The 15,678-nt window shown below is 44.2% G+C and overlaps 1 protein-coding gene across 1 annotated transcript in view; it reads left to right on the top strand.

Moving 5' to 3' along the window:
• The window catches only part of LOC106600544 (uncharacterized), a 108,750-nt gene that overhangs the window by 86,168 nt on the left and 6,904 nt on the right, over window positions 1–15,678 (top strand). The window contains exon 8 of the mRNA XM_014191972.3: window positions 10,682–10,813. Within this exon, the coding sequence (XP_014047447.3) occupies window positions 10,682–10,813 (132 nt within the window). The remainder of the gene's footprint in view (window positions 1–10,681; window positions 10,814–15,678) is intronic.

The raw sequence follows: 15,678 nt of genomic DNA on the forward strand, positions 1-15,678 counted from the left end.
GTCTTTTGTTTAAAGTTCAATGACAGGGCAAAATGTTGGTTTCCGCCTAAATAGATATACCCAACCGTAATTATTTTTCATGAGATGGCTATAAACAATAACTGTTAATGTTGCATAGTTTTAGAAAGAAAGTAAGTCACCTAACTGGTAAAACACATTTTCATTTGCTGAGGTGAACTCATTTTGAGGACACAAGCTCAAGTTCATAGTACAACGTTGTACACGTTACAACTTCAGCTTTAAGCACAAAGTGATTTTGTCCGTCTGTGACCAAGAAAAAGTGGTCTTGGTTAAATTCTAGGAAAGTATTTTGCAGTTTCTCATGTTGAGAGCTCTAAATCCGGCTGAGAATATCACAGCGAGATGAAACTAGAATGAAACCACTCAAATACCCCAAAAGGGCTCTTACCATCTAAAAGGATATTATGTTTATGCGTGTGTACTGTAGCCTATATGTGTGTATGTGCTTCATAGCTCGTGTGTGTGTGTTTGTGAGCCTGCGTCCCCGCCCTTCTCCTGCTCTGTGGAGCACATGTTCTGTGCTTGGCCAGCGGAGAGGAGGGGACGATTATGCAAGAGCCTGTATGGCTGCCAAGCCGTGTGTGAGTGAGTGTGTGTGTGTGTGTGTGAGTGTGTGCGCTTGCGTGTGTGTTGAGGGAAGAAACAGCAAAACAGGTAACCGTCCAGCCAGAGGAATAAATAGAACACACAGCCCCAATCCCTGAGATATAAAGATGTCATCACTGGCTCTGGAGAGAGCATCTTAATTTACAGAACGTTAACTACTGGGCTTTGTAATTATTGTGTTTGGTCTTTGTTAGAAAGTCAGTTGTAAGTCGCTCTGGATAAGAGCGTCTGCTAAATGACTTAAATGTAATGTAAATGTAAACCTGTAACTATGAGATTGTATATACAGCACAATCAACAAACTACTCCTGAACATGAATTAACTTTAATTGCGTTTACTAATGTCGCTCATAAAACATTCATAATCACTGACACCATAGATGATGGATATGTATGAGACTCAGTAAAGAAATCTCCTGGGAGTCATCTCCTGCAGTGGTTCTGTAGTGTCGATATGACGGTGGGGACAATGGAGGGTCTCTGTGTGTGATAGAGAGCAATAAACATCTGGATGTTGGTAGCACTCCTCTCTCACTGGAGACTGAGAAACCTCTTGATCGACCAAGAGTTAAAAAGATCCACCGATGAAGAAGAACATCTCATTTGATGGCAGCATCTGATTCTGTTTAAGATTGAGGGGAGACGTTCATTGAACCTGACAGCATAGTGAAGCTGCATACAGATGATTTGCTGTAAATGGGGAGATATTTAATAGTACTACAAAATGTACACTTACAAATGTGTGAACAGAGATGATCTGATGCCAGAAGATAATTTAATCCATATGCACAACCATGCAAAACCATTTAAACCATGTCATTCTTCAATGCAAACACAGTCCCTCACTGTTCTCTTACTTGACTAGTGGTAGGATGGTTGGGTAGACAGTCACATGAGATCCACTCACACCCACCCACACACCCACCCACCCACCCACCCACACCCACACACCCACCCACACACACCCACACACACCCACCCACACCCACACACCCACACACCCACCCACACACACACACACACCCACACTGCATGTCCATGTACTGTACATGCAGGCCTGACATAACGCTGAGGTGACATACCAGAGATAATCTACTGTCTCGTATGTCCATGTACTGTACATGCAGGCCTGACATAACGCTGAGGTGACATACCAGAGATAATCTACTGTCTCGTATGTCCTGTACATGCAGGCCTGACATAACGCTGAGGTGACATACCAGAGATAATCTACTGTCTCGTATGTACTGTACATGCAGGCCTGACATAACGCTGAGGTGACATACCAGAGATAATCTACTGTCTCTTATGTCCTGTACATGCAGGCCTGACATAAGGCTGAGGTGACATACCAGAGATAATCTACTGTCTCGTATGTACTGTACATGCAGGCCTGACATAACGCTGAGGTGACATACCAGAGATAATCTACTGTCTCATATCTCCATGTACTGTACATGCAGGCCTGACATAATGCTGAGGTGTCATACCAGAGATAATCTACTGTCTCGTATGTCCATGTACTGTACATGCAGGCCTGACATAACGCTGAGGTGACATACCAGAGATAATCTACTGTCTCGTATGTCCATGTACTGTACATGCAGGCCTGACATAACGCTGAGGTGACATACCAGAGATAATCTACTGTCTCATATCTCCATGTACTGTACATGCAGGCCTGACATAACGCTGAGGTGACATACCAGAGATAATCTACTGTCTCGTATGTACTGTACATGCAGGCCTGACATAACGCTGAGGTGACATACCAGAGATAATCTACTGTCTCGTATGTCCTGTACATGCAGGCCTGACATAACGCTGAGGTGACATACCAGAGATAATCTACTGTCTCGTATGTACTGTACATGCAGGCCTGACATAATGCTGAGGTGACATACCAGAGATAATCTACTGTCTCGTATGTCCATGTACTGTACATGCAGGCCTGACATAACGCTGAGGTGACATACCAGAGATAATCTACTGTCTCATATCTCCATGTACTGTACATGCAGGCCTGACATAACGCTGAGGTGACATACCAGAGATTATCTACTGTCTCGTATGTCCATGTACTGTACATGCAGGCCTGACATAACGCTGAGGTGACATACCAGAGATAATCTACTGTCTCGTATGTCCATGTACTGTACATGCAGGCCTGACATAACGCTGAGGTGACATACCAGAGATAATCTACTGTCTCGTATGTCCTGTACATGCAGGCCTGACATAACGCTGAGGTGACATACCAGAGATAATCTACTGTCTCGTATGTACTGTACATGCAGGCCTGACATAACGCTGAGGTGACATACCAGAGATAATCTACTGTCTCGTATGTACTGTACATGCAGGCCTGACATAACGCTGAGGTGACATACCAGAGATATTCTACTGTCTCGTATGTACTGTACATGCAGGCCTGACATAACGCTGAGGTGACATACCAGAGATAATCTACTGTCTCGTATGTACTGTACATGCAGGCCTGACATAACGCTGAGGTGACATACCAGAGATAATCTACTCTCTCGTATGTCCATGTACTGTACATGCAGGCCTGACATAACGCTGAGGTGACATACCAGAGATAATCTACTGTCTCGTATGTCCATGTACTGTACATGCAGGCCTGACATAACGCTGAGGTGACATACCAGAGATAATCTACTGTCTCATATCTCCATGTACTGTACATGCAGGCCTGACATAACGCTGAGGTGACATACCAGAGATAATCTACTGTCTCGTATGTACTGTACATGCAGGCCTGACATAACGCTGAGGTGACATACCAGAGATAATCTACTGTCTCGTATGTCCTGTACATGCAGGCCTGACATAACGCTGAGGTGACATACCAGAGATAATCTACTGTCTCGTATGTACTGTACATGCAGGCCTGACATAATGCTGAGGTGACATACCAGAGATAATCTACTGTCTCGTAATGTCCATGTACTGTACATGCAGGCCTGACATAACGCTGAGGTGACATACCAGAGATAATCTACTGTCCTCCGAGTGTACTGTACATGCAGGCCTGACATAACGCTGAGGTGACATACCAGAGATAATCTACTGTCTCGTATGTACTGTACATCTACTGTCTCGTATGTCCATGTACTGTACATGCAGGCCTGACATAACGCTGAGGTGACATACCAGAGATAATCTACTGTCTCGTATGTCCATGTACTGTACATGCAGGCCTGACATAACGCTGAGGTGACATACCAGAGATAATCTACTGTCTCGTATGTCCTGTACATGCAGGCCTGACATAACGCTGAGGTGACATACCAGAGATAATCTACTGTCTCGTATGTACTGTACATGCAGGCCTGACATAACGCTGAGGTGACATACCAGAGATAATCTACTGTCTCGTATGTACTGTACATGCAGGCCTGACATAACGCTGAGGTGACATACCAGAGATATTCTACTGTCTCGTATGTACTGTACATGCAGGCCTGACATAACGCTGAGGTGACATACCAGAGATAATCTACTGTCTCGTATGTACTGTACATGCAGGCCTGACATAACGCTGAGGTGACATACCAGAGATAATCTACTGTCTCGTATGTCCTGTACATGCAGGCCTGACATAACGCTGAGGTGACATACCAGAGATAATCTACTGTCTCGTATGTACTGTACATGCAGGCCTGACATAATGCTGAGGTGACATACCAGAGATAATCTACTGTCTCGTATGTCCATGTACTGTACATGCAGGCCTGACATAACGCTGAGGTGACATACCAGAGATAATCTACTGTCTCGTATGTCCATGTACTGTACATGCAGGCCTGACATAACGCTGAGGTGACATACCAGAGATAATCTACTGTCTCGTATGTACTGTACATGCAGGCCTGACATAACGCTGAGGTGACATACCAGAGATAATCTACTGTCTCATATCTCCATGTACTGTACATGCAGGCCTGACATAACGCTGAGGTGACATACCAGAGATTATCTACTGTCTCGTATGTCCATGTACTGTACATGCAGGCCTGACATAACGCTGAGGTGACATACCAGAGATAATCTACTGTCTCGTATGTCCATGTACTGTACATGCAGGCCTGACATAACGCTGAGGTGACATACCAGAGATAATCTACTGTCTCGTATGTCCTGTACATGCAGGCCTGACATAACGCTGAGGTGACATACCAGAGATAATCTACTGTCTCGTATGTACTGTACATGCAGGCCTGACATAACGCTGAGGTGACATACCAGAGATAATCTACTGTCTCGTATGTACTGTACATGCAGGCCTGACATAACGCTGAGGTGACATACCAGAGATATTCTACTGTCTCGTATGTACTGTACATGCAGGCCTGACATAACGCTGAGGTGACATACCAGAGATAATCTACTGTCTCGTATGTACTGTACATGCAGGCCTGACATAACGCTGAGGTGACATACCAGAGATAATCTACTCTCTCGTATGTCCATGTACTGTACATGCAGGCCTGACATAACGCTGAGGTGACATACCAGAGATAATCTACTGTCTCGTATGTCCATGTACTGTACATGCAGGCCTGACATAACGCTGAGGTGACATACCAGAGATAATCTACTGTCTCATATCTCCATGTACTGTACATGCAGGCCTGACATAACGCTGAGGTGACATACCAGAGATAATCTACTGTCTCGTATGTACTGTACATGCAGGCCTGACATAACGCTGAGGTGACATACCAGAGATAATCTACTGTCTCGTATGTCCTGTACATGCAGGCCTGACATAACGCTGAGGTGACATACCAGAGATAATCTACTGTCTCGTATGTACTGTACATGCAGGCCTGACATAATGCTGAGGTGACATACCAGAGATAATCTACTGTCTCGTATGTCCATGTACTGTACATGCAGGCCTGACATAACGCTGAGGTGACATACCAGAGATAATCTACTGTCTCGTATGTCCATGTACTGTACATGCAGGCCTGACATAACGCTGAGGTGACATACCAGAGATAATCTACTGTCTCGTATGTACTGTACATGCAGGCCTGACATAACGCTGAGGTGACATACCAGAGATAATCTACTGTCTCATATCTCCATGTACTGTACATGCAGGCCTGACATAACGCTGAGGTGACATACCAGAGATTATCTACTGTCTCGTATGTCCATGTACTGTACATGCAGGCCTGACATAACGCTGAGGTGACATACCAGAGATAATCTACTGTCTCGTATGTCCATGTACTGTACATGCAGGCCTGACATAACGCTGAGGTGACATACCAGAGATAATCTACTGTCTCGTATGTCCTGTACATGCAGGCCTGACATAACGCTGAGGTGACATACCAGAGATAATCTACTGTCTCGTATGTACTGTACATGCAGGCCTGACATAACGCTGAGGTGACATACCAGAGATAATCTACTGTCTCGTATGTACTGTACATGCAGGCCTGACATAACGCTGAGGTGACATACCAGAGATATTCTACTGTCTCGTATGTACTGTACATGCAGGCCTGACATAACGCTGAGGTGACATACCAGAGATAATCTACTGTCTCGTATGTACTGTACATGCAGGCCTGACATAACGCTGAGGTGACATACCAGAGATAATCTACTGTCTCGTATGTCCTGTACATGCAGGCCTGACATAACGCTGAGGTGACATACCAGAGATAATCTACTGTCTCGTATGTACTGTACATGCAGGCCTGACATAATGCTGAGGTGACATACCAGAGATAATCTACTGTCTCGTATGTCCATGTACTGTACATGCAGGCCTGACATAACGCTGAGGTGACATACCAGAGATAATCTACTGTCTCGTATGTCCATGTACTGTACATGCAGGCCTGACATAACGCTGAGGTGACATACCAGAGATAATCTACTGTCTCGTATGTACTGTACATGCAGGCCTGACATAACGCTGAGGTGACATACCAGAGATAATCTACTGTCTCATATCTCCATGTACTGTACATGCAGGCCTGACATAACGCTGAGGTGACATACCAGAGATTATCTACTGTCTCGTATGTCCATGTACTGTACATGCAGGCCTGACATAACGCTGAGGTGACATACCAGAGATAATCTACTGTCTCGTATGTCCATGTACTGTACATGCAGGCCTGACATAACGCTGAGGTGACATACCAGAGATAATCTACTGTCTCGTATGTCCTGTACATGCAGGCCTGACATAACGCTGAGGTGACATACCAGAGATAATCTACTGTCTCGTATGTACTGTACATGCAGGCCTGACATAACGCTGAGGTGACATACCAGAGATAATCTACTGTCTCGTATGTACTGTACATGCAGGCCTGACATAACGCTGAGGTGACATACCAGAGATATTCTACTGTCTCGTATGTACTGTACATGCAGGCCTGACATAACGCTGAGGTGACATACCAGAGATAATCTACTGTCTCGTATGTACTGTACATGCAGGCCTGACATAACGCTGAGGTGACATACCAGAGATAATCTACTCTCTCGTATGTCCATGTACTGTACATGCAGGCCTGACATAACGCTGAGGTGACATACCAGAGATAATCTACTGTCTCGTATGTCCATGTACTGTACATGCAGGCCTGACATAACGCTGAGGTGACATACCAGAGATAATCTACTGTCTCATATCTCCATGTACTGTACATGCAGGCCTGACATAACGCTGAGGTGACATACCAGAGATAATCTACTGTCTCGTATGTACTGTACATGCAGGCCTGACATAACGCTGAGGTGACATACCAGAGATAATCTACTGTCTCGTATGTCCTGTACATGCAGGCCTGACATAACGCTGAGGTGACATACCAGAGATAATCTACTGTCTCGTATGTACTGTACATGCAGGCCTGACATAATGCTGAGGTGACATACCAGAGATAATCTACTGTCTCGTATGTCCATGTACTGTACATGCAGGCCTGACATAACGCTGAGGTGACATACCAGAGATAATCTACTGTCTCGTATGTCCATGTACTGTACATGCAGGCCTGACATAACGCTGAGGTGACATACCAGAGATAATCTACTGTCTCGTATGTACTGTACATGCAGGCCTGACATAACGCTGAGGTGACATACCAGAGATAATCTACTGTCTCATATCTCCATGTACTGTACATGCAGGCCTGACATAACGCTGAGGTGACATACCAGAGATTATCTACTGTCTCGTATGTCCATGTACTGTACATGCAGGCCTGACATAACGCTGAGGTGACATACCAGAGATAATCTACTGTCTCGTATGTCCATGTACTGTACATGCAGGCCTGACATAACGCTGAGGTGACATACCAGAGATAATCTACTGTCTCGTATGTCCTGTACATGCAGGCCTGACATAACGCTGAGGTGACATACCAGAGATAATCTACTGTCTCGTATGTACTGTACATGCAGGCCTGACATAACGCTGAGGTGACATACCAGAGATAATCTACTGTCTCGTATGTACTGTACATGCAGGCCTGACATAACGCTGAGGTGACATACCAGAGATATTCTACTGTCTCGTATGTACTGTACATGCAGGCCTGACATAACGCTGAGGTGACATACCAGAGATAATCTACTGTCTCGTATGTACTGTACATGCAGGCCTGACATAACGCTGAGGTGACATACCAGAGATAATCTACTCTCTCGTATGTCCATGTACTGTACATGCAGGCCTGACATAACGCTGAGGTGACATACCAGAGATAATCTACTGTCTCGTATGTCCATGTACTGTACATGCAGGCCTGACATAACGCTGAGGTGACATACCAGAGATAATCTACTGTCTCATATCTCCATGTACTGTACATGCAGGCCTGACATAACGCTGAGGTGACATACCAGAGATAATCTACTGTCTCGTATGTACTGTACATGCAGGCCTGACATAACGCTGAGGTGACATACCAGAGATAATCTACTGTCTCGTATGTCCTGTACATGCAGGCCTGACATAACGCTGAGGTGACATACCAGAGATAATCTACTGTCTCGTATGTACTGTACATGCAGGCCTGACATAATGCTGAGGTGACATACCAGAGATAATCTACTGTCTCGTATGTCCATGTACTGTACATGCAGGCCTGACATAACGCTGAGGTGACATACCAGAGATAATCTACTGTCTCGTATGTCCATGTACTGTACATGCAGGCCTGACATAACGCTGAGGTGACATACCAGAGATAATCTACTGTCTCGTATGTACTGTACATGCAGGCCTGACATAACGCTGAGGTGACATACCAGAGATAATCTACTGTCTCATATCTCCATGTACTGTACATGCAGGCCTGACATAACGCTGAGGTGACATACCAGAGATTATCTACTGTCTCGTATGTCCATGTACTGTACATGCAGGCCTGACATAACGCTGAGGTGACATACCAGAGATAATCTACTGTCTCGTATGTCCATGTACTGTACATGCAGGCCTGACATAACGCTGAGGTGACATACCAGAGATAATCTACTGTCTCGTATGTCCTGTACATGCAGGCCTGACATAACGCTGAGGTGACATACCAGAGATAATCTACTGTCTCGTATGTACTGTACATGCAGGCCTGACATAACGCTGAGGTGACATACCAGAGATAATCTACTGTCTCGTATGTACTGTACATGCAGGCCTGACATAACGCTGAGGTGACATACCAGAGATATTCTACTGTCTCGTATGTACTGTACATGCAGGCCTGACATAACGCTGAGGTGACATACCAGAGATAATCTACTGTCTCGTATGTACTGTACATGCAGGCCTGACATAACGCTGAGGTGACATACCAGAGATAATCTACTCTCTCGTATGTCCATGTACTGTACATGCAGGCCTGACATAACGCTGAGGTGACATACCAGAGATAATCTACTGTCTCGTATGTCCATGTACTGTACATGCAGGCCTGACATAACGCTGAGGTGACATACCAGAGATAATCTACTGTCTCGTATGTCCTGTACATGCAGGCCTGACATAACGCTGAGGTGACATACCAGAGATAATCTACTGTCTCGTATGTACTGTACATGCAGGCCTGACATAACGCTGAGGTGACATACCAGAGATAATCTACTGTCTCTTATGTACTGTACATGCAGGCCTGACATAACGCTGAGGTGACATACCAGAGATAATCTACTCTTTGTGAGTATGCATGCAGAATGCCTGTCTCATTGAGTTGTTTTGCTTGGATTTATAAAGTATATTGGGGAGATTTGTGTATTGCTTTCATAACATATGGTTTGTGTGTACAGTATTTTTGAGGCTTTATTATTGAGGCTTACGTGTTTTTTTGTTGAGCAAAACTTTTTGTGGACGGTACTACGCCCCTTGCGCAGTCAATGTCGCTGAGATAAGTCGAGTTTCCTTGTAGGCCTATTCGGCCGGGAAACTGTGGAGCCAGCTGTACAGACTATTGCATGTTTCTGTTTATGAGTCTTTTATTAAAGAATGTGAAACGATGTTGTCTTTTTGCAGATTTTCATTCGATTATGCAGAGCTGTTATTTTTGGGGGCTTTTTGTAGGCCAAAAAAAATGTATTCTGGTAAAAGACTGACATTTGGACATTTCAATTAAAAAATACTCTTGAAATGGAAACATAGTTATTTTAGAGACACAAAGTAACAATAGCCTATGATTCTTTAGGCTATACTGGGCTCTCACCATTATTACCATTATTCACATCATTCACTTTCAATCAGCTTTGGTATTGACATCAGTGAGCTTTCTGAATGAGGAGAGACACATTGGTAGGCCTACCAACGGAAACGTCTGAAAATTATAGACTACAGCTCGCGTCACAGCTTCCCCGGGAAACTCAACGTATTGTAGCCTCACGTGGATGAAAGAGTAGCGGAGGAAGGAGTTTGCCTTAATATATTACATGTTGCGGTGGTGCTTCGAGTAGTGATTATGGGCCCTGGCTACCAGGCTGACAGCAGAGCCCTCACCTCTGTTCTCTGTGTGTCCACCAGGAGGCAGTGTTCATGGGAAACGGGGAGCAGTACATCTGGAAGCCCCCAGAGGACAATGACATCATCACCTTGCACCCAGCGCCTATACCCCCGGGGGAGAACGGACAGGGATACACACCCACAGCCATGGAGGTGAGGGATATGTCTGTGTGTGGGTGGGTGGGTGGTGGAGTGGGCGGGATGAGGTAAGTGTGTCATGGGGAGATTTGTGTATTGCTTACGTAACATATGGTTTGTATGTACAGTAAATTTGTGTTAACTTAATGGTCAAATTGTGAAAGAGAGGTCCTGTTTACCTAGAGAGCTCCTCTTTGATTGGCTTTGCCGCCGTAACACAGACCTCCATGCCTTCCTGAGTCAAACTTGGTCCGGGGCCTGGTATATGGTTACAGTGCAGGGTGGGATTACAGCCATGTGGAACCACAACATGTGGGTGGAACCTAACCCTTAACTCTGACACTTCAGTCACACTATGTGACAAAGTGACATCCCATTTCTCATGTAGTGCACTACTTCTGGACACTGTTGGCTCGGTTGCAGACCACCAGGGGACTCTGTATCGAGCGTTTTTCTACTTATTTCCAGATCATTTCTGTTTCCTTTTTTTAGTTTTTTTTTAGGACTTTGTTGACATTGTACATTCCCTTGCCTCCGTTACACAGAATGTAACAATAAGACACTGATGCATCCTCTGTACATACATACAGTATATGATGTTGTGATTAAATAGTTTATACTATTATAGTTTATACTAAAGTGCACTTTCCTCATGAGAAAACTATAGAAGTATGAACAAGCTGTAGTTTAGCTCCCGACTCAGCAAGATGCAGCTCAGTCTATGGGTATAAAACAGGTTTGAGCCCCTGGCTCCTTTTGCTGTGTGGCTGTGAGCAGAGCTTAAGGGGTTAAGTCTCTGCTGTTTGGCTCCTCATTTAGAATGTAGAGAGATCAGACTACTACACAGATTTCTCTCCCTCTATCTTTTTCTGTCTTTCTCTCCCGCTCTCTCAATAACTAATTCTTTCACTCTCTTTGTCTTACTATTTGTCTCAGAGAGGCAAAAACAATCTCCTCTTTCTCTTCTCTTTCCCCTTAATCCCTCTTTCTCTTTAGGATTTTATCTTTCTCTCTTTCTGAGCTCCTAGTATACTCTGGAGTGTGTCAGTTGCACCCGTCAAAAGGTGTTCCACTCCTCCCCTCCTCTGTCCCGCTCTTCTCGTCCACTCCTTACTTGCCTTTTGTAGGCGCTGGCCTGCTCTCAACCAATCAGATCTCCCAAACCGGGTCTTACCCACTAACGTTCATAATGCACACAAACCAATCTAAATTCACTACTTATTTTTTGATCTACAAAATAACAGAAATACGATTTTGTTGCTAGGTTTATAATCCTGTCACACAGAGAGCATAAATACAAACGGTACTATATCTTAGAGTAGACGAGGAGAAGGAGAAGAGGAGAATGAAAAAAATAAAAGATACAGTACAGGCTTCTTCAACAGCTGCAGTTTTGAAACCCCCATCGTCTTGTGACTTCCTTCCTCTGCTGCAAACACACTCACACACAAATACACACACACACACACACACACACAAATACACACACACACAAATACACACACACACACATAATGGCTGCACAGATCACACACACAGCTCAGGGCATGGTCTTTGTTTATCAAAAAAGATCATCACAGATTTGTGGGGGCAGGGTTTAAGTGTTGCTAGAGATCTGTTAGGAAGAGAGAGACACAGAGAGAGAGAGGGGGGAGGGAGATTGTTGAATCTAATGAAAAGAGGAACTCTTATTGTTTATGTTCTCCTGTATGACTATGTGTTATAAAATATATACTTTGTTGATAAATAATCAGTGTCAGGTCCACCCCAACAGTTACCCCCTAAAGACCATTGTGCATTTTTTGAAACTATGAAAATCCCTTGGGGTCTGAGAGAGATAGTGACAGATGGAGTGACAGAAAGATAGAGACAGAGAGCGACATGGAGAATGATAGATAAAGAGAGCTATTTGCTCATGAAGCGTTTCTCAAGAGCAGTAGATCAGAGGTGCAGTCCGGGTGTGAACACGGAAGACAAACATGACCGTATCCCATAATCCTTTTGGTGCACCTCTCTATGAACTATGAAACAGAAATGCCATAGAGGTCACAATGTTGCTTAGATGGTAAATGCCTCTGCCAGATTTTACACATGCCATTTGGTTGTAAGTAGTAAATGTCAAAGACACACGTTATTATTTGTTATTGTTGTTGCGTTGTCCAGAAGGACCCTGTAAGTAAGTATTTGGTTGAACGTGTATACCAAGTGTATCCTGTACATAGGACTAATGAAACATGAAACTTGATATGTTCTATTAATAATTGCCATATTTACACACATTTTCCTTCTTGAATAGTGGATGTGTCATAAATTCATGGAAAACATGGTTTAGTGGGTTGGCTGTTATCCAAGTCTCTGACACACACCATTGTATTTTCTCCACTACTTGTTTGGGCTGACTGTGGCGAAATGTAACTGGTTTATCCAGTGGTTAGGTAACTCTGCCACACAGCCCAGCCACAGCACACAGAAGGCTGATAACACAGTTTACTCTGCCTGAGCAAAATGGGTCAGGCTACTGCACTGTATCAACACACACACGCACACACACGCACATGCACATGCGAGCGCACGTGCGCATGCACACACACACACACACACACACACACACACACACACACACACACACACACACACAGATTCATGTTTGCGCATAAATGAAAATACTGTACACAGACATTCTTGCATACATGCAGGCTTTGCATACTGTATGTGCAGGCTGACACAGAGACAGTCTGTACACAATTATACAGTCATGAGGGCAATAAAAACCACTCACTATATCATCAAAGGCCTCACAGGTCTACTGTACTTGACATATGCTACACTGTAAAGGGGTTAGCGTGATTTTGACAGGCAGCTTGTGGCAAGTATAATTCTGTATTTCATATTACAGTACACTGTAATATAAATAGAAATAAAGTACTGTGTCATGACACAGTACAATACCATAACATTGACTTATACTGTAAAAAAGTAAATGTAAACGGAATGAATTTATAAATGAATGAATGAATAAAATTTGTTTTCACAGTTTTTCTACTTCAATTACAAGGGATTGCCTGCTATGTAAAGTGTTTACAAACATTACAGCATATTAATGACTATTTATACACAAAAGTATGTTTGACACCCTTCAAATTAGTGGATTCGACTATTTCAGGCACACCCATTGCTGACAGGTGTATAAAATTGAGAACACAGTATTGTGAAGTTGAAACGTCTAATAGCGACAATGGCTCAGCTGCGAAGTGGTAGGACACACAAGTTCACAGATTGTTACCGCCGAGTACTGAAGCGCGTAAAAATGGTCTGTCCTCGGTTGCAACACTCACTACCAAGTTCCAAACTGCCTCTGGAAGCAACGTCAGCACAATAACTGTAAGTCGGGAGCTTCATGAAATGGGTTTCCATGGCCGAGCAGCCGCACACAAGCCTAAGATCACCATGCATAATGCCAAGCGTCGGCTGGAGTGGTGTAAAGCTCGCTGCCATTGGACTCTGGAGCAGTGGAATTGTGTTCTCTGGAGTGATGAATCACGCTTCACCATCTGGCAGTCCGACAGACAAATCTGGGTTTGGCAGATGCCAGGAAAACGCTATCTGCCCAAATGCATAGTGCCAACTGTAAAGTTTGGTGGAGGAATAATGGTCTTGGGCTGTTTTTCGTTGTTCAGGCCCCTTAATTCCAGTGAACGGAAATCTTAATGCATACAATGACATTCTAGACGATTCTGTGCTTCCAAATTCGTGGCAACCATTTGGCAAAGGCCTTTTCCTGTTACAGCATGACAATGCTCCCGTGCACAAAGCGAGGTCCATACAGAAATGGTTTGTCAGGATCGATGTGGAAGAACTTGACTGGCCTGCACAAAGTGCTGACCTCAACCCAATCAAACACTTTTGTGATGAATTGGAACGGCGACTGCGAGCCAGGCCTAATCACCCAACATCAGTGCCTGACCTCACTAATGCTCTTGTGGCTGAATGGAAGCAAGTCCCCGCAGCAATGTTCCAACATCTAGTGGAAAGCCTTCCCAGAAGAGTGGAGGCTGTTATAGCCGCAAAGGGGAGACCAACTCCATATTAATGCCAATGATTTTGGAATTAGACGTTCGACTATCAGGTGTCCACATACTTTTGGTCATGTAGTGTTTAACTTTCACTTCTAGAGGCCTTAGCAAAGGCTTCGAAACGGGCAGTGACTCAACGGCAAAACATACCATAAGGATATGCCAAAATTCTCAAACATTTATGTAATGAACACAAGGGAGACAGAGAGCTGGTTTCAAGCGCAGGGTGCAGCAGGTGTTTAATGTAGAGGACCACAGGAGGAGGCAGGTAGCTGGGTCCAGGGGAAGGCAGCAGATCATACACAGGGGGTCCAAAAAGGCAACAGTACAGTCAGAGAAAAGGCTAGTAACGTCGTCTGGGAGATCAGGCAATAACAGGAAATCCGATTAGCTTAGGTACAGGCAGAGAATAGGCAAAAGGCGTCGTTAGTGAGGCTGGCAAAAACTATCATACACAGGAGGAGTACATTACAGGAAAACCAGAGCTCTGAATAGAAGTGTATCAAAAACAAACAATACCTCACAATGATGGGGTGCAAAGAACTGAACTAAATAGTGTATAGGTGATCAGAATTCAGGTGATTCAGATCTGGAGAGTGAGCTGCATTCAGGGGATCTATCTGTTTGAGAGTGTGAGCTGGAAAGTGAGCTGCATTCAGGGGATCTACGTGTATGAGAGTGTGAGTTGGAAACAGATGTTACAATTTAAGGTTTAAGGTCAATCTATTTGGTTTTTCCAAAATTCATTACAGTTTAAAATGTTCAACAAGTTCAAATTCAGTCCATTATTAATTTAAAATTCCAAAT

This window comes from Salmo salar, chromosome 03, assembly GCF_965601325.2.
Source record: "Salmo salar chromosome 03, fSalSal1, whole genome shotgun sequence".
Lineage (NCBI taxonomy): Eukaryota > Metazoa > Chordata > Actinopteri > Salmoniformes > Salmonidae > Salmo > Salmo salar.